The sequence below is a fragment of the Gambusia affinis genome, linkage group LG05, assembly GCF_019740435.1.
Source record: "Gambusia affinis linkage group LG05, SWU_Gaff_1.0, whole genome shotgun sequence".
In the NCBI taxonomy this organism is placed as follows: Eukaryota; Metazoa; Chordata; class Actinopteri; order Cyprinodontiformes; family Poeciliidae; genus Gambusia; species Gambusia affinis.
The window spans coordinates 8,595,085-8,615,218 of NC_057872.1; the positions used below are offsets into that span (position 1 = coordinate 8,595,085).

A 20,134-nucleotide genomic window follows, 5' to 3' on the forward strand; every position below is an offset into this window, starting at 1 on the left:
TGGAATAATACGATAACAAACAGCAGAGTGACCAAACAATGGTAATGTGACATAGACAGCTTAACTCTGGGTTTTTTCTACTTTCTTTGCTTCGACGTCATCAGGTACCAGCTGCTAAATCACTTACACACAAACCTTCAGGTATGTGTCTTTGTCTTCGCGTCTCCTTCAGATGCAGCTGTCACCTGTTAAGACGCTGCTTCTTTCTGCGTGACAGAGGCAGGTATAAATAGTCACGAGACTCAGACACTGTATATTTTTGCACTCTGTGGACACGAGCGTTGTGAGGAGAAACGCCTGAAAACCTAACAAACTGAGAACAAGCCGCTCCTCGCAGTGTTAAAGCCTAACGTGTCTCGGACAATTTTTGCAGGAAGAAAAAGCAAACGCTCTCTCCTGCTCAAGTAGTTAGAAGGAAAATGTCTGCCCCGCACCAGACCTGCAGAGTGAAAATGATTCCACAGGGAGAAGGGTGATACCTGGAAACCAAAACAAAAACAAAAGCACCTGTGGAGGAAGGGAAGAGAAAGAATGAGTGGAAAAATACACGGTACAACACAAACTCCTTCCCTTGTGTCTTTGTGTTGCTTCTGCATGAAACAATCTCACTGAAGATGAAAGCTTTAGGACAAAACACAAGAATATGACTGTAAATTGTATCCTTATTGTGATGACTCAATTGTGGTGAACCAAATACCGACAGACAGTTTATGGAGTTTCATGTCTTAAAAGGAAAAATGGTTTGGTGATGAAGATGTAGTGAGTTTCACGAACAGGAGAAATTTGTCTATATTTTTCTGTGGCGATGTACTCAGCAGCTGAGACAGGATGAAATTAGGATCACTCCCCGGACAGGTCAGGTGACTTCATCATCTGAATATGTATTATAGAGACAAAGATCAGCTGAACTGGACAGCAAAAAGATAACATTCAAGGATTTGCCAAATATTTACACATCCTGGGCTTTATATTTGTGGACAAATTTATTTCAGAAGCATATGTTTGAAGTAAATAAATAAATGAGATTTCAGGCTGTAGTAGAAAATAAGACAAGAACAGAGATGACCTGTCGGTTTTACGCTTCAGGTTGGCGTGAGTTAAAGGATTTGCAGCTGACAGTGTGTGAAGTAGCGCCTCTAGATCACCAACACATCCACTTCGTTGTGTTATTTTTCCTTAAAACCTTTCGATGTTGAAGTCTATTTAGAGTCTCATGTACTGTATGTCAACTTAATTACTGAATGTCAATTAGGCTGGATGTCAAAGTTACTTGAAATCTGTCAAAAAATAAATGGCTTAAGCCTTTCTTTCTCTGAAGGAATATTTATATTTATATTATTTTTAAACACAAAAGTTGTTAAATTGTTCATCAAAGTTTCTTTTACTGTAAATGACCTTGATATTATATTTTTTCCCACCAGCAAGTTCACAATTTTTATTTATTTTTTCTTCTTCACCTTTTTCATGCTAATTGATCCCCCACTGATCGGTGCTCCATGATCTGTCTGAGTCGTATTTATTTTGAAGCGGTCAAATAACTAATAAATTTGATCAGAAAATAGGTCCGACTCTCCTCCAAGCATTTGCCATGCTGAATTGAGTGAGTCTTTATCAGCGCAGACAGTGCATCAGCATGAGATTATTATTTTGTAATTTATGCTTGATTTACACAATATTTAAGTACATATAGTTCGAAATTGGGTTTATATGGCTTACTAGTTCCAATCAAACGTTATCAGATGTACCAGTCAAAAGCCCTCTGGTAACTTGGGAGGAAAACTATTTGTTGAGCACAAACACGGCAAGAAGAAAGCAGCTGTTGAAAGAAAGTCAGGAGAATTGCTGTTTGAAGTTTGCAAAGCAAGTTTGGGGAACGTAGCAAACACATGGAAGATGGTGTTCTGGTCTGATGAGGAAAAAATTGACCAACTTTGAGTGTATGTGTGGTGACAAATACCAGTGCACAGCAAAGTATAGCCATATTAAATAAATTTTAACATGCGTTCCTATGGGGCGACATGACAAAAAGGTGAAGGTTCTTGTAGAACAACAACCCTAATGATAAAGTCTGAGTCATCCAAATCCCAATCCAATTAAAAATCTGTTGCAGGACCTTTATATTGATGTTCGCAGATGCTCTCCATCCAATCTGACTGAGCTTGAGCTATTTTGGAATAGTTGTCTTGCATGTGAAAGCTAGCAGGTCTGCCCTAAATGACTTGTAGCTCTAGTGAAAGGTCCTCACAAGGCATTGATTCAGGAGGCTCTGTTTGGCACATTTTACAAATATTCTCTAGAATATTCTCACCTCCCATCTGCACTACTTTATGTATTTCTATCACATACAAAACATGTTAAAAAACATCGAGTTTGTTACAAGAACTTTTTTTTTCAATGGCCTGCAGTCTATCAGGTGTTAGTAAAATTACATTTTCTCAAGCCTAGCTTTCTGCTCCGTACTCACACTTGCTGATGTTTGTGGAATAGCACTGCACCTGGCCTTTGATGCATACCCTACACATATCAGGCCAGGAGTCATGTCCCGCTCACAATGTGGTTGTGCTCATCCAAATGTTTCTACCCCAAACAAAGAGGAGGAGCTGAGAGTACTTATTCAGGTAAAAACAAAAGACACTTTTAACCTTGCACAGTCTTCACAAACGCTCCTCTGCTCCTGAATCGTCACCTCAGGTAAGCCCAGGTAGGGTGGGGTGAATTCGAAGCTAAACATGGAAGGTCATGCTTCTTTTTTTTAGCACAGAATGAGTATTTTTGGTCTTTTATCCTTGCTTGATCACAAGTGGTATTTTTTTTGTGTCCGTGTGATAGACCGTGTCAGTTTGTGAGTACGGATGATAGTCAAGTGCTTCAATGTAGTTGTAAAGTTTCCTTCCTGAGTTACAAAGACAGATGTATACTCTTGTATGTATTTATTTTCCAAGCATGTACATTTAATCGACGTTTGGGCAGATTTCTGCTAGTTTGAACTGGCAAAGTCCGCTGCTGCTTTAGGTCGCATGATAAACGTTTTCATGCTGTGCGAGGCGTTTTTTTCTTTTACACATTGCATCTAGGAGGCAAAAGTCTTTGTCAACCTTGACTTGTCAAGTGCAACCTGACACTGACATTGAAAAGTCACCTGACGAAGGTCCTAATGGAAGTGAGGACAATAGAGCCACAAAAAGCCTCTGCTTTATCCTGGCGCCCATTAGATGCCCAGCAGGGAGGAGGTTGATGCAAACTCTCTTTTTTTAGCTAACGAGGGTGCAGAGAGAAAAAAATGTGTTGAGGTTTCAATGAATCTTCCCATCAAGCAAAAAGAAAAGCATTTTATGAATTCACTTTTGCGTCTCCCGGTCAGAGTAACAAACAGGGTCCTTTAAATCCCAGACGATAAATGCACTTTAGGCAGAGGGAAGATAGAAGAAACAGAAACCAGAACACATTTGATTTCCCACTAGCCCAAGGTCAACACCAAGTGAGAAGAGAGACTTGCTGCAGGCGGGAACAGGTTGGCCATCTGGGCGCCAACCCACATAGATGGTGTCCAGGTGGTTATTCATCTGAAAGTCTATTTAAATCTTTCAACAAAACTAATGCATAGTGTTTTACTTCATAATGTTAGCACCCACCTTTGCTTTTTGTCGTGCAACAGACGTGATAATTAGCATCAAATGCAAAATAAACTGACAGAAAGCGTATTATTAAGCCCAAGGGAACCCTAAAAGTTAACTTGTACTACGTCCTGTATGTATGCTGGACAGCTTCAATCACCGCAAAGCAAATTTACCAGTAAGTATTGATCAAAATCAAAGTGTTAATTACCGAAAATCACCTTGGTTCATTGGCAAGTTCAAAAAACATATTACAATACTTGTGTAGTCAATGTTTTCTTTCATTATAGCTACCAACCTGACTGATGTTTATAAAATATCAGCCTAATGAGAAGTAATTTTCTGAAATAAAGGCATATTTCCCATGTGAAGTTCAAAATCAGATAAAGATCATGAGAGGCTGAACAAAATCTGTTCTGTACATCACATGACTGCCTTGGCTGGATGCTAAAACACTTTCCCCAGTCAAGTGCGAGCCGTAGGAACGTTTTCTATAGACATGCTGGGTTTCGACCCATAACAAAAAGCGATCCGCTGTTTACTCTACAAATACGCAGAACGCAGCCCTGCTGATGAGGCACTGACCTCTCTCAGCACAAGGACGGTCTTCCCGAGGAAAGGGCAAAGTACACGGTGTTGCTGGACTGCATGAGTCTGAGAGAGCGAGCAAAAAAGAAGTGAGGAGAAAAATGTCTCACGATGCTGGTGTGTCTCTCTGTGTGTGTGTCTCTTTCCAGCTGACTGTCTGTTGTGTTCAGGATGGGACGTCTCAGTCTGGTCACTTTGCTAGCAGGTAACCTAAACAAGCACATGTCATAGGAGAATGTGGTAAAATGTATTTACAGCAGGAAAAACACTTTCCTGTGTGTTATTATTACAACAGATGGATGAAATGACTAATTTTCAATCATTGAAAGTTTTTTTTTTTTAAAACGTGCCATTTGTTTTGTTGTTTTTTTTAACTTGTTTTGTTTTTTTCAGTGCTGTTCTCCATTTTTATGGAAACTGAAGCAAGTAAGACAATAACCTTTCTTTATTTCCCCCCATTATCTTTAGTTGATCTGGGAATAAACCAGTTCAAACGAGACTTCAGACTCACATTAGATTTGTAACCTGGAGTGAAAACAGATATGATGAAATGGTTTCTATTTGTAATGTAGAAGCAGCATCACTAACAACGTAACATTTATAACAATCTTATTGCTCAATTTGAACTATTGTTATTTTTTTATTTACTTTGGTGGGAGCCACTTTAAACTAGAGTTTGTTGTGCAGAATATGGTATCTGTTTTGTTCTTCGTAGAGTAACACGATGGTGGGGTTTTATTAACAGATTAGTTAGTCAGGTTGTTTGTTTAACCGGCATGCCAAAGCTTTCAATCCTAAAAGAGAGACTCCTCAATATTAAAGTGCGAGCAGCTTTTTTCCTATTCTCAACTTTTTGCATTTACGACTACTATAAATAACTCCAAACAGCTTAATTTGCCTTTTCTTTAAAGCATGAAAAAATGCAGAGTTGTACTTAATAACTGTAACTAAACGTTTCTTTCTTTTCCATGTATCTCACTGCTGTTGTCTTCAGATCCATTCGTTTACAGTAAGCATGAACCCTCTTTTTTTCCCTACACGCTGAAATATGAAACACAGTTTCACATGATTAAATATTTGATTACAAGTCCATTTGCGCACTGCAAATTACTGATTGCAAAAATACAGAAAAGTGAAACTTATTCAGAGCTTTGCCTCAAAATACGACATTCAACAAAATGTCCAACTCTGACACTGGATGTGTGTGCTTCGTTATCTGACAGACTACGAAAGGCTAAGAATAGGAGGCCTTGTCTTTACCTGCTTGCTGATAGTTGGAGCAATCGCCCTTTTAGTCGGTAAGTACTCCAAAAACAATAAAAAATATATACATACATTTTCAACTATTCCTTTCGATCCAAACTGTGCAAATATCTGCAAATCATTTAAAAAACAACTTTTCTGTCCTAGCCAAAGACTGCAGCAGGAAACTCAGGTGAGATATTTCTACGAGTCGTGAGTCTGTCTGAAATTAAATTTGCTGTCCTCGCTGGCTCTTTCTTTGCAAGCTGCCAGGTTAACTGCTGCCAATCCCTTCTTCCTCTTCCTCTTTATCCAGTCATAAAAGGGATAATGACAATGACATCTGATCTTGCTCCCGACAAACCGGTTCGGAAAGAGGAGCTGGGAGGCGGCTGGCTGGTGGAGAGACAATGGTGGGAAGAACGTCAGCTCAGAAGATCAGGCATAACCTGCACAGACATAAAAGAAAATAATAATAACAGCAACCAGAAACCCCAAATTTATACTTTTGAAACAACAGCCTTATATCATGGTTTAAACTTGTTGAATCTAAATATCCTGTGTGACATTTCCCCCCTAACACGAGACTTTATTTTGTCCAGATCTGTCCTTAAATGTCTATTTAATAACTATTTCCACTGTCTGTAAATATAGATTGATTAGACAGCATTATTTTTTCCCCTTGCAAAGCCATTACTACAATGTCGCACTCAAATTATTCAGGCTAATTATAAGCCTTTTGAAACAGTGTCACTTGCAATCGGTGATATGTGATCAGCTATAGATACATTTAGTTGTGTTTGTCCAAGTATTTAAAGAATTTGGGAAATAAATGTCACCGACCTAAATGCATGTACAAATTCTAATAAACATCTCTGTTGTAAAAGTTAACAGATGTGTCAGTGTGTGTGGTTTTTTTTCAGAGGCTTGTTCAATGCAGATCTGATCGTTACTTCTTTATTTTTTAAGCAATTAAACGGGAAAAGCAAAACCCTGCTCAACTTAGCGCTTCTTATATCCGACGTTTTCCTCTGGGCTGACTCTGGGTCAGCTTCCCCCACCCACTCGTGTCCGCTCGCTCGTTCTGAAGTCAGCGGAAACCGACCCGGGACCAGAATCTCTTTAACAAAGCTGTAGCTTTGAGCACGGCTCCCCCTCCGTCTCCTCCCTTTCTTTTCTTTTTTTTTTTTTTTAAATGAAAAGCCAACCTGTTGAGTGTCAGAGGGACGTGTTGAAGGCTGGGTGTGGGCAGGCACACTGGAGAGAGGACGCTGCTTCAGAGAGTCACGCAAAGATATCCGCTCGCTTTCTGCTGCTGAATTTCTCGAGTTTCTGGGTAAGTTTTTCACCAAAAATGACCTTTTAGTCTGAAATGTTCTCTTTACGTTCTCCGCGTTGTTTATTTCCTCTGACAGATGGACAGTTTACTCCATCTTTGGGAAACTTGAAACGAGAAAAGGCGTGTTACGACTTTTTTTCCTTTTTAGATAAGTTGCGTGCGCGAAAATTTCTCCCAAAAACTTGATGAAACACAAAAAAAATCACATGAAATAATTTTGATCGGTTGTTTAAACAGCAACAAAGACTCAAGGAAAAACATTTACCGCCACATTTCCTGATACAGTTTAGTAATTAGACTAATGATTAAAAGTGAAATCTAGTCTAAAGCAATTTATACCTTCAGTCCTGTTTACAGTTTCTATCGAGGCCACCAGTACAAGTGATCGCACGCGCGTTCTTACCTACGCGCGTGAGCAGAGGCGGTCCATGTATGAATAGGGACCGGGTGACCCCTTCTCCTTCTTTAATGGTGCCTTTTGTTGCTCTGTTTTCACTAATAGAGTAAAAGACTCTGAAATTCAAACCTTGTGAGGAATCTATGATTTGTGTAGGATAATACATCTATTCTAGGTTTATATTTTCTATATTTCGCAGTTTACATAGTTGTCGATGAAAATGAGTTTGAAGAGCATAAACGTCTGCATTCATTTAAAGACAAAGATTCAGGAGTATTCAATTTTTGTCAAATTTACAAGGACATGAACGTAGCCAGAGGTTGGTTTTGATTACCACCTAAGACAGGATGGACAGCTCAAGATAACAAGTCATAAATCACCTTTAATTGGATCCAAACCTTTTTGCCTTCACCACATTTTCTCTCCAGTTTTATTTTCTCTCCATATTCATTCACACTTTGCAGTTGCTGAACACAGTAGAAACAAAAGCCTTTAAATCAAGAATTTGATTACAAACACAAACAAAGAGGGAAAATGATTGGGACATTTTGTTATCTTGACCATGTAGGAAGTTACAACAAAAGGGTAAAACAAATAATTAAAAAGTGACCTTATCATGTTTTTCCTGTAAGTGACAAACTACACTGTATATATCGTTAGTTTGATTTCACAAAAAAGTCTACCTGGAAGTGCTAAATGTTCTCTTAGTTCAATCCAAATATATTAGCAGCTGTCTAAAACTAAAATAAACCTGATATAAAATGTGATTTCAAATGATTTGACCCATTTGGAAACGTTTTGTTCCTAAACCTGATGAAGCTCTCCTGGTAGCCACGCTGCAGCTTGGTTTCACAGGCGTGTAGTGGACTGTGGTGTGTTTGCGAGTGTGTGAGAGACAGAAGGCCAGCTGATAAGAGCAATGGTGACTCGTGTTTGCCAAGTGTCACAAGGACAGCCTGGGAAAAGGACAAGGGGACAGAAACCGTTGGAGAAGCTGTAGTGACGGAGGAACTGTACATACCAGTTCCTCTGGCGAATGTTGGTGAAGGATTTAGATCAGGATGTCGTCTGCATATCGACACAGTCCTTCTGCATCAGTGGAAGTCAGAGGGAAATTAGTGTTGCTTGAAGTTGTCAGTTCCTATCTGTGAGCCATCATTGCAGCCACAAACTTTGCATTTGTAAAGAAAGAATAAAAAAAAAATCACAAAGCAAGTTAACAAATTTGAGCCAGAAATTAATTTCTTACTCCTAAACGTGCTTCAGAGCAAATTCTGCTTCTGGCTCTTTCCCAGCAGCTAACAGCAGGATGGAGTCTGGGATCCTGAACGAGGCGACAGAGTTATTTATTCTTTCACAGATGAGACAGACTTAGCTCTCCGTCTTCACCTCGCCTCTCGTGATCACAGAGAAAACAAGGGGAGAAACTGAGAGAAACACTTTGGCTTTGGAGGAGAGGAGCAGAGAGAGCTCAGAGGCGCCCGCTCCCCCCCTCACCTCTTCACACGTCACTTTGCGGGCAAATTTAGAAACCCTGACGAGGAGCCATTGATTTTATATCAGCATCATGGCCGTGACCTTCACCGCTTTCACCGTTTGACCTCAGAGCTGTAACATCTCTGCTCTGATGAACCACAGCGAATCCTTTCAAATTTAGCAGTCATAAACGTTCGCGGATAATGTTTTTAATTCTGTAACTGTTGATTCAGGTCTTAGACTGAGCATGTTTTTCAACTGAAGTCTGGTTGAATAAAATTATAGAAATGGACTCCATCCCTTCGTCTTGTGAGTGTGGCGGCAGAGCCAGGCACATGAAGTCTGTTGTTAGCGCTTGTGGTTTCCATGTGTGACTCATGTTTGGAGTATGCTGCACTCCCTCGTGCTTTCTGCCTATGTCCCTCCTCCTTTCCTCGGTTTCTCAACCTCACTCTCCCTTGTCTTCTTGCCTCTCTCCTTCCCTGAGGCCTAAATTCCTCTCTCCTACTTTCCTTCTCCTCTTCATGTCCTTTGAAATGTTTTGGCCTTTTCCTTTTCTTGTGTCACTTTATCCTTTAACGCACCACCTCCACTGAGTCTGGGCTCTTCCTTTCTGGCCTTTCTGTCTCTGTTACGTTTTCTTTTTATGTCAACCAATAAAATAAAAACAAATAAACAAGTCGCTCCATTTGTTGGAGCTCATCCTTGGTCAGTATTGATTATCTGGTATCTAGCGGACGCATTTGAAAAGTCTCCAGACTTTAAGGTTGTCCGTTTTCGCTTTGAAATCCTTAATTCCTGACTCTTTTCTCTTTCCAACGACTAATGGGAATTTAATCTCCAAAGACATCGAACCGGACTCGGCCGTCGTCAGTGTGTTCAGGCTACAACAAAAACCTTCCTGTGCACATGTGCGCTCCCTGAGGATGTGTTGCACACTGGAATGCACTGATGCTAATTTAGGCATAAAAAAAAAAACACCCCCGAAAATAGACAGCTGCCTTTGTAGTGCAGGAACACAAACACGCGTGTCTGGGAGTTCAACACGTTGGAAAAGGACATACATGCTGTCGTATCCGCGTGTGACGGGAGACGCCAACAGGGAGGTTTTTACCGCTCTGAGTCAGTTTGCCATTTCAGCAATTCATGCTCCCATGTCGTACTGTCGCGTTGACTTTTTTTAATTTTTTTTTCATCTATTCCTACTCCCATTTCATAACCACTTCGGCCCCTGAGTCACAGCAGCTGTGGACACCCACAGTCTGTTCTGGCCAGGCTGTTTTACTGCTACACATTAGTGTGGGTGTGATCCAAGTGATCGGGTCTGTCGTCTCCAACTACAACCAACAGCAAGATCAATGTTCCACTGTTCTGTTCTGTGTCGTAATATTTAAAGTATTAGTTAATAACTTAATCCTGACTCTGCTGTTTGAAAAAAAAAAATCTAGAAACATTATACCTGCTGTGTTTTTATTTCCTGTTCTGAGATGGAAAATGCTGATCGACTTGAGACGTTGTGAAACGATTTAATCGCTTATTTTTGAGTTATTCAACCACCTACTGATGTAATTCATCAGCTGAATCAACTGTTTTCTAAACTAGTTTGCAATCATCTTACCCACAATGCATTTCATCCTTAACCTTTTTCATATCTTTGTTTAATATTGTCTACTTAAAGCAGTAGAGCTTCTTTAAATAGGACCACCTATGACCAGCGACGGCAGTGAAGATGATCTCGTTAAATGTAACAACACGATCAACTGCAGCCTCAGGAGAAACAACAGCTTTATATAAGTAGACCATGCAAGTTTGTAAATCTTCCGCAAGTTCCTGCATGTATGGTCTTCTGGGGGCGAGACAGGCTTGTTTATTTCAGAGTAAACAGAGCAGTTTTTCTTGCGTATTCGCGACCGTATAGGTGAGTTATGCCTGGATGGTTTGTGCTGCGTCACTGATGTCAGAGAGGAGAAGAAGAGAGGCTGGACTGCAGAAACTGATTATGGGCTGAAGAGCAGAAACCCTAAGCCCTGCCTCTGGGACTTTGTAATGGATAAATGGGTTGAAAAGGCTGAAGAGAGGGAGGGAAAGGGAAAAAAGGCGAAAGTGCAGGGATGTGGACAAGTGTTTTTTCGGAACAGGGTACAAGTAAAGTACAAGTTTAAACAGAGTGCAGAGCCAAAGGGAGGGAACAGAAGCTGATCCAACGAAGAAAAGCAGTGGGTTATAGTGGTTTTAAACAAACAGGCAATTCTTTCGGCTTTCAGATTTGGCGAAAATACAAGTAGTGAAAGAGATATGTGAAGCAGGAAAGAGAGGGACAGGAAATAAAGGGAAAAGTACCGCTGTGAGAGCTGAAAACAAAACCCAGTCAGAGTCTGGCTTAGTAGCATGACAAAGCCAGAACAGAACCGTCTTTATTACTGCAACAGGCACGGCTGGAGTCGTCGCTGCGCAGGGGGAATTCAGGCCCTGGGAGTAAAACAAACCTCCCCATCAGCTGTGATTTCACAAGATTCATTATAAAGTCGCAAGGAGGACAAAACAAGATTGGAAGCTAATGATGCTTTTTAGAGGATTCAGCATTCAGACAGCGGAGCATAGATCTGTCAGGGGGCTTTGGTGGGAGAATTTGTCATATTTCCCACTAGGAAGAATCGGTAAGATGTGTGAGACATGAAAGGCTGAAAAAATAATAATACCCCTGCAAGATGAATCCCTGAGAGATTGATGTTATCCCAATGGGAAAGTCAGCTTATCTTTTCACAAGCGTTGCTCTTGTTTTCCTTCAAACGCTCCAGATGATGTGACTCGCCGTCTGGAACAGTCTAAGATGTTCATCTGGCAGTTTTCGCTTAAGCACCTTTCTGTGACAACACGGCTCTTTTCTTTTCAAACAGCTGCTTCATGACGCGTTCTGACGGCACCCTGCTTTCCCACCAAGTTGCTGGACTTTTCTCTTTGCTTGAGCACAAAGCCTCCAGCACTTTCCTCCCATGCTCCACCTTATACAAACATTTGCTGTAGAATATGGTCGTGCTGGTGGAGGTGAGGAGGGAGCTGCTCCTCAGGCTCTTCATCGCTCTCCGTCTTCCATCTCTTGCACGTCTCTCCCTGCTCTGTCTTCCTCTGCTGGTCGCCGGCCAGCTTCCCATCCTCTGCATTCCCCCGGCGTCGCCTGGGGTTGCTGTGGGGAGGCACCAGGAGAGAGGCGCTCATCCTGTTGTTTTCTTTCTCTCCTCCCCGTTGCCAAACTCCAACCAGCAGCCAAGCGGGAAGAGATACTGCTTTTATAACATCCTTTATTCTGATCATGCTCAGCTTTGGTTTGCTTTACACCTACAAACCTTGACATTTAGCTAAAGCAGTGAGACAGTAGCTGTCTTGGGGATTGTTGGGTTGGTTCTATAGAGCAGACTTTCTGCCGCTGCAAGTGTTGCATTTTCGCAGACCTCTCTCACGTGTGACTGTGTGTGTGAATCTGCTCCCGCTCTAGTCTGCTCTTCCCTGCGATGCACCCAACGCGGAAAAGTGCAGTAAGTGGAAAATCACTGTAGACTTAGGTGTGTCACACGGTGCGTCTGGCGGTGCTGCCCCGACGCGGCAACCATCACAGCCACAAACAACATGGGAGCTGATCTGCTCGGATGACGCTTGGAATCTAAATGAAGCGCCAGGAGATTAGTTGATAAAGGAAGATTTAAAATGCCCTGCAAAAATGTTCATACCCCTTGTTTGTTGTTTTTTTTTTAACCAGTTTTTTTTTTTTTTTTTTTACATGGTTTTCAAAGTTTCTGTAGATATAAAATCTGTAAGGATTGCTGCGCATTATGTTTAACCCATTTTCAACCCCATAACCCTAAATAAAATGATGACACCGCTTTCCATAAGCTAACAAGAGTTCATTTGAAGATAGATTAAGCTAAATGTAGGTCAATCCTGGAGAAAAACCTGATGGAGCATTCAAAAGATTTGACACCGAGGTGGAAGTTCAGCATCTCGCAGGGCAGTAACCATCTATCAAAACATATCTCTGTGTCTTAACGGCCCATTGACGTTCAGGCTTAGAAAGTAGCGAAATGAAAACTAGCTCAAGGCGTATAAGTAGTTCTCTGAGGCATTTTATTCCTGTTAGCTGGGCCGGATTTTAGCAGGGGCTTACCGGGGCTGCAGCCCGGGGCCCCGGCATTTCGGGGGCCCCGAAGGATGTTTTATATTTTTGTGAATGGATAGTGTCAGAATTTAATCAATGACTACCATGATTTTGACAGCACCGATGAAAAATGTTCCAATTTGTTCTGGCAAACGTCCATCTTGAATGCTTGCTTGTTATTGGTCCACTTTTGACGCATCTTACGCATTGGGGAGGAGGAGCGTCAAGGGAATATTATTTTACAATGGCGGACAACAGGAAATATGACAGCGGAGCGCAGAAAAGAAGGAAGAGAAAAGAAAAAGAGCATCGCGCCAAAGAGGCGACAAACAAAATGCCTAAATTGACAGGCTTTTTTAAACCTGTTAGCGGAGATGGAGCAGAAACATTATTATCCCCGCTCCTCAAACCCTTAGCTATGCTAACACCGGCACTAAGATCCCGCCAGAACCTATAACCGTGACTGAGTCGGTGGCTGGACTGGCGTCTGTGGAGTCAGAGTTGGTGGAAGCGGGATCTTCTTCCGCAGATGGAAAGACGACTGTGGATCCGTACAGTACCGATCCGGCGCATTGGGGGGAAATTGACGAGTCCGTGCGAGCTTACTGGGCAGAGCGAGGACCGGAGAGCTGTCAAAATATGAATGTTGGCTTTCAAGCATCAGAACGGGTGTACAAGCATCAAAAGCGTCACTTCTCCAAATCTCACTTTAAACGCAAGATGTTAAATGGTGAGTACGTCGAAAGACCGTGGCTGCTCTACTTTCCATCCACCGGAGCTGCATTTTGTTTTGCATGCCGCATTTTCAGCAATGCTAATACTCAGTCAAACTTTGAAACTGGTTTCAGTGACTGGAAGCACGCAACTGAACGCAAATGCCTAAACTTTAAAAAATCCTTCAGAGGGCAGCACTTTGGACTTACCTGGGTCAGGATATTTTCTGAAAACTACAGTATGCCTGATCTCTTTTTTCCAGAAGATATTGTTTATATCCATGTTCTGTCTGACTGGCAGAGAAGCACTTTTTTGACATTTATTTCCTCCACTATTTACCAAGAACTTTAAAACCAATGAAAAAGTTTGAGTTTTGATATATTCCACTTGTACTTATATGGACTTGTAAATGCTGGGGATATTTGTATAAATATTGTTTTACTCGCTTTGCTTTGTAAAAGTAGATTTGAGCATTGCATTTCATGCACTCAATCTGTTTTATAGTTTGTGTTGAAGTCCAGGCAACAATAACTATTCAGTGATTTTATTTTGTGATGCAAGCATCATATTCTAGTTTCAACCCCAACATGTGGTTTAGTCTTTCTAGAAAAGAGTTCAGAGTTGTTTGTAGTTTGTGACAACTGGCTTATTAAAGTTGTAAGTTGTCAAAACTTACTGTTCGGTCATTTTCTGTTCATCCTCTAAAACAAAACAAACACATACAAATATCTATCTATCTATCTATATATATATATATATATATATATATATATATATATAGACTCTAGCCCAGGGGCCCCCATCCTGACTCCAGCCCAGGGGCCCCCATCCTCCTAAATCCGGCCCTGCCTGTTAGAATGATTTATCAGCAACAGGAGCTAGATCTGAGAATATCTGCACAGACTAAGAGCTCTTTTAATAGAATATGAGCATTTTATGCTGATGCATTGCAGAAAACAGGATTAATACATCACTTCAGAGCAAGAAAAGCTTTCAAAGCCTGAGGGCTGGATAATAACATTCTGACAGACAGCTGCACTGAAGCAGGAGCAAAGAAGATTACAGTTCTGAAGCTTTAACATGGGAGCCTTGTAATGCAGTTACCACGAGATATTTAAGGCCTTCATCCCTTTGTGACCATGAAAATCACCCCACTTTTCAGCCCATGTGAAATAATTGGACGAATGTTTATTCCTCGGACGTCCGGGTCGCCTGCTGTTTCTGTCTCGTTCTGCTGCTCGGCCCACGGCACAGTGAAGAGTTTTTAACGTCACAAACGGCATTAGCATGACGTTTAAAATGTAAATATTTTAGCGGCTCTGCATTCGTGTGACTAAATGGTCTGTTTGGAGCAGCAGTTTCATGGGGACATGAGCTCCAAACTGATGTTCTGCCTAGATTCTCAAACAAATCGTCAGGCTTTTATTCATATTTGCCACCGGAGCCTGACAGAGATCAACAGTTTGTGTTGCGTCATAATTAACCTGCTGTACCGTTTGTCTTTTTCAGATCTAAACAGAATCAGGCCTGAAGATGTCAAAGATCCCCACTTTGGTGTTTGTGACCTGTGAGTAAAACAGAATATCTTGATTTCTGCTGTGAGTGGTTTAAACTGTCTTTGAAAAATAGACGTTTTTCTTAAAATGTATTTTTAAAGCATGAATAGTAACTCTTCACACACAGCGCCCTTCACACTTTGCAGCCCAGGTTGAACATGCATACTGAAAAACACAGAAACTTTTGTTGCCGTTTTCTGTTTGTGACTGCAGTGTAGGCAGTATGAACATCGAGGCACATCCAGTTTACTTAAGTGATGTGTTCTGTTGTCTTTCCCATTTTGAAGAGTAGCTAAGACAATTCTAATATTCATATTTATAGCTGGGGAGACGGGATATCATAGACTCGCGTATATAAAAGTTTCTTTAGCCTCTGACGAACTCAAAAGAAAGATTGACTTTGATTTACTTGATAGGATTTATAGGGAGGTTTTTGTTGAAAACATTAGGAATAATTAATAATGTGAATCTTTCTTCTCACTGAAAAAGTCAAATTAACGGTGGGATTTTTCTGATTTTTTTTTGTGTGATATTATGAAGCAGTAAAATGTGAATTTATTAGGGGTGCATCAATAAATTGGCCGTGATTTATTTTATTTTTTTTAGGAGATCGGTTTACATATGAAGCCAGTCTTATCAAGCAGTCTTATTTATCCCGGCAAAGGTCTAAAAATCATCCGCTGTCCTATTTTGCCCTCCTGTTAGGGAGGTTTGATTGACAGACCGATCCACCACATCATGTCTGGACGCTTTCAGTTAACATTAGTCGCCCCACTTTTACCAACTCCGTGTCTTCCTTGCTATATTTAGCAAAATTTCAGTCAAAAATAATAATTTAGCGGCCGAAATCTGATTTGCCAGATCAGACTTTTTAAAGATTGGTTATTGGCGATTGGCCAGAAAGCTACAGTCGGTGAAACATAATTAATATTATCTTTATTTTATCTTTTTCCACATGTCTCCACCAGTGGTGCCGGTACTGTACTAAAATTATCACATTAACAGTAATGAGGGCACATCTGTGCACTCTGCTCTGAATTGTAATGTTTTAAGTGAATATATATTGTTTATGGAAGACCTCAAATGTACTACTAGCGAATATGCAGATTGTTTTTATTTTGTTATTGAAGTATCTTTGTAAGAACCTGCCTAAATTGAACCCTGTTTACACTAACATTAAATGTCAGCTGGAGTGCTGATCCTGCAGAGGTTTGCATGTTCTGTGCAGCTCTTTTCTTGTTTGTGAAATCGCGTGAGAGGTTTCAGGCTGTGGTTCATTTCACTGATGTGTATCTCTCTTTTTTTTTTGTTTTTCAGTTTTGTCCCTGGTGTCTGTCAACGCAGAGGCCACGAACGACAGTAATGTTTCTCAGACGTTTTTATGCCTTCAGATTAGGTTTTATATTAGTTCAGGACAAGAAATGTGTTAATGCCGTGACCTGGTTAAGGTTCAGAACGAGGCCGTTGTGTTTGCTCATCACGCTGTTTACATTGGGTCACTTATTAATGTTACTGTGCATCCTCTCTCTGACATCTTTTCTTTTCTGCTCCAACAGACGGAGAAGAAGCCTTTACATTTGGTAATTCACCTTTCTTCTATGACTGCTGCAATAACAGAAGTTAAATTAATTAAATTTGAACCAAGATGTCTGGGGAAATGAGTTTATCCCGTCGGGCCCTTTAGCTAATATTTGTTTTTGCTTACTGTTTAATGACGAGCGCCATTTGTTTGTGCAGACTACCACAGGCTGCGGGTTGGAGGCCTCATCTTGGCTGCCGTCCTCTGTCTCATTGGCATCACTATTCTGTTCAGTAAGAAGCATACTATACACACACACACACACACACACACACACACAGAAACATCTTGGTAAATATGTGATAGTACTCAGAGATACAGCCATTTAAAAAAAAGAGCTTCTTTTCTCTTGAAGGTGGCCACTGCAGGTGCAAGTTCAACCAGAACAAGAGGTGAACCTTTTAAAAGCTCAGATATAGATCTGTGTGAAATTAGAGTGGAAACGCTAAAGCTCTGCTCTCTTTTCAGAAGGAGGACAGGAAGCAACGCTCAGCAGATGCTCAACGACCAAGGTACTCTTAATTTACACTCATCTTCAATTAGTTACCCATCAGCCAACAGATTAATATCAAGATGTCCAAAAATAAAACCACTAGTATTCCTCAGAACTGTAATCCCCCTTGTTTACCTGTTTTACATCAGAATACCTTTAGATGTCTTATAAATTAGGTGCAAAACACAAGATTTTTGTGCTTAATATATTATCCTCCATATTTATTTACTCTATATTTATTGAGCTGTGTGGAATTTAATATATTTTCATGCAATGACATGCAAACAAGCCATTATCTTTAATGTAATACAGTCTTACAGACATTTTATTAGGGCATTAAATGCTTATTTCCAGTGCAGTATATAGTCAAAATATGTCAGCTGCATTTATTTTGTACAAATTGGCAGGAGAGTTATTAACTATGGCACTACTGATTTTATATTTAAAAATAGTTAACATAGAATGAGTTTGTTTGTTTTTTTTATTAAAAAAAATGTGATTCTTCTATAATCTGCCCAGTAAAATATTATTTATTTAATAAAATATTTTCCGTCTGTGTTAGGGATGCCAGTGACTGTACATGAATTGACTGAAGCTAAAAATACTGCAAAGAAAACATCTCTTCTTTGAAATTGTCAGTCAGATAAAACAAGTGTTGTCATGGAATATATTGTATCAGTATTTACCAAGTTAGGAGGACAATTGATGGATTATTAGAGAATACAAAAGGCGTAATAATGTCTTAGATATTCAGTGTTTCATCTCCAACCCAGTTAAATTTTTCTGGTTAATTTATTCCGTCCATCTGTTTTATCCTAAACACACACACACACACACACACACACACACAGCCATGCCAACACAAACTGGTCGGCGCTCACAGAGCTGGCCTGAGATGCCTCGGACCTCGCTGTTCAACAGGTGGCGGGACGCCGGGCGTCCAGAAGGTGGAGGAGGGGCGCAGGGAGCGGACTGGAGCTGCTGGAGGTCACCACACTTGTGCTGCAGCAGCTATAAAAAGATTCAGCAGTGAACCCCTCGGAGGTCACTCTGCCTGATTGTGCATAACTCTGTTTTATGCGATATGTTGACAGATTTTAGATCTTGTTTACAAAGGTCACAGAATGTCTTCTGTTTCAGTTAAATGAGCGATTAAATAATTATTTGCACGTCTCGCCTATTGCGACATTACAGGGATTTTTATCCATCGGTTTTGACGACAAACGTCCCAACCGTTCTTAAAAAACTTTCACAAGTCTAATAGTGTTAAAAAAAAAAAAAACTGGCCGGTCATGATAAATATATTTCCGTCACAGAAATCTACAATAAAGAATATATCACATGATCCAGACATATTCACTATTTGTGTTCTTCTCAAACATACAGTAAGAGTAAATTGTTTTGGTTTTTTAAATGTTATGTGTTGAATTTTCTTATAATTATGATTTGTAATATTGTTGATTTTATTTATGTCTAGTAAGGACTCCCTCAAAATGAGATGATACATCTTAAGAGGGCTGTCCTTGGACTGAAGGAGCAAAAGAGAAGTGAGAGTCGGTGAACTTGTAGGCATCGTGATGCCTTCAGGAAAACCCAAAAAATTCTTCAGTGGTGGAAAACTTGTACAGACAGTTAGACAAACTCCCTCTATCTTATTGTATCTTACCAACAGACTGAAAATGCAACATGTTGCTGACCAGTAACTGCAAACACTTTCAAATTTATGAATTGGTCAGCTGAGAAAATGGACACAAAACGTACCGGTTCTTGTGAAAGTGTTGCTCTAGCGTCGCGTCCCACAACAATTTGCTTTTCGATTTCCTTTAAAACGTTAAAATCTCCTAACCTACAGAAAAACTATCACTGATAACTTTACCAACTATCAAGTAGGATGCAAAAATGGATCTTCCAGGTGCATTCATATAACCGTACATGTAACGTAAAACAAAATGCAGATAGCTTCTTGCTGCCTGTGCTTGGTGAGTTTAAGCTGACCTGGCCAAAAGGTTACACAGCATATCTTATGAAAACGTGTTCGGTAAAACCATGCAATTATTGCAGCTTTGATGTAAACACAACACAGCTGAGACCCACATGGAAACAACTGTGTAATGTGTAAGCATCTCTTCACAGCGCCTGCAGGGATTCACTGCTGCCATATTTTCCACTTGCATTAGCGCACCCATACCTGCTCTGTCTCTGTCCTCCTCCCTACCAGCTTTGTCTTATTTGCACATTTTTTCCTTCTTGCAAAGTTAGTAAATGTCTCTGGTCTCTGACGTCTCTTCCCATGTTGTGCTTACAGGTCGTGCCTGCGACTGCTAAACAACAACCCAAACACACCGACTTCTCAAACGTCCGGCCAACAGAAGCCGCAGAGCAACATAAGTGGGATTTATAAGACCAAGCACAGGCTTTTGCTGTTATTTAGAGAAATCCACAGAGAGCAGCCGGCATGCACCGGATATTAGGTGTGAGGCCTTCTGCCTGACAACTGAACTACTGACCTGCAGCCTGTTACACTCAGACATATTGTGCATAAAACTGTGTCGCTTTCATTTCACTCAGCTGAACTCTTGTGTATTTGAGAACCTGTTGGGCTGGGATTGACTGAGAGACCCCAGAAGTTTGTGTAATCTTCCAAAAAAGAGAGCAAACATTTCACAATTCGGCTTGTGTCGGCTGACTTAGCTGACTGAAATGAAAGTGGCATGGATAGTAATGCAAACATACCACCAAAAATGATCGTAAAGCTCCACGTTTACTGCAGGCTGTGTCTGTCGTCACTTCTGTCATGTATTCTGTATGTGTGAGGTGAACACTGATGTAGATATTAGTCACCAATCTAACCTGCAGTCTGTGTTTTGTGTCGAATCCGTGAAGTGAGTGATGTTCTTTCCCCAAGTTTCCTTTCACGGATTGTACTGTTAAACGAGTCCTGTTTCTATAAAATAACAGTTAAAACACATGTAGGAGTGGATCTTTC

The 20,134-nt window shown here is 40.6% G+C and overlaps 2 protein-coding genes across 2 annotated transcripts; both read left to right on the top strand.

The window, feature by feature from the left end:
* Positions 1 to 2,623: 2,623 nt before the first annotated feature.
* On the top strand, positions 2,624 to 6,335 carry fxyd11 (FXYD domain containing ion transport regulator 11). Its single transcript, XM_044117840.1, has 7 exons — positions 2,624 to 2,691; positions 4,352 to 4,407; positions 4,596 to 4,628; positions 5,197 to 5,211; positions 5,426 to 5,500; positions 5,613 to 5,637; positions 5,761 to 6,335. Exons 2-7 carry the CDS (start codon positions 4,374 to 4,376, stop codon positions 5,789 to 5,791), a joined length of 213 nt encoding a protein of 70 aa, XP_043973775.1. The 5' UTR covers positions 2,624 to 2,691; positions 4,352 to 4,373; the 3' UTR covers positions 5,792 to 6,335.
* A 288-nt stretch (positions 6,336 to 6,623) lies between these two features.
* fxyd3 (FXYD domain containing ion transport regulator 3) lies at positions 6,624 to 20,116 on the top strand. The gene is made up of 8 exons (XM_044117838.1): positions 6,624 to 6,780; positions 15,030 to 15,087; positions 16,394 to 16,435; positions 16,633 to 16,656; positions 16,814 to 16,888; positions 17,011 to 17,047; positions 17,124 to 17,167; positions 19,454 to 20,116. Exons 2-8 carry the CDS (start codon positions 15,054 to 15,056, stop codon positions 19,471 to 19,473), a joined length of 276 nt encoding a protein of 91 aa, XP_043973773.1. The 5' UTR covers positions 6,624 to 6,780; positions 15,030 to 15,053; the 3' UTR covers positions 19,474 to 20,116.
* Positions 20,117 to 20,134: the final 18 nt, after the last annotated feature.

What these genes read in the sequence shown, in the direction of transcription:
- fxyd11 (XM_044117840.1), top strand. Translation starts at nt 4,374, where the DNA reads ATGGGACGTCTCAGTCTGGTCACTTTGCTAGCAG. An exon ending in TCTGGTCACTTTGCTAGCAG is followed by an intron (nt 4,408 to 4,595) that starts GTAACCTAAACA and finishes TGTTTTTTTCAG; the next exon opens with TGCTGTTCTCCATTTTTATG. An exon ending in GACTGCAGCAGGAAACTCAG is followed by an intron (nt 5,638 to 5,760) that starts GTGAGATATTTC and finishes CTCTTTATCCAG; the next exon opens with TCATAAAAGGGATAATGACA.
- fxyd3 (XM_044117838.1), top strand. Translation starts at nt 15,054, where the DNA reads ATGTCAAAGATCCCCACTTTGGTGTTTGTGACCT. An exon ending in AGAAGAAGCCTTTACATTTG is followed by an intron (nt 16,657 to 16,813) that starts GTAATTCACCTT and finishes TTGTTTGTGCAG; the next exon opens with ACTACCACAGGCTGCGGGTT. An exon ending in AAGTTCAACCAGAACAAGAG is followed by an intron (nt 17,048 to 17,123) that starts GTGAACCTTTTA and finishes CTCTCTTTTCAG; the next exon opens with AAGGAGGACAGGAAGCAACG.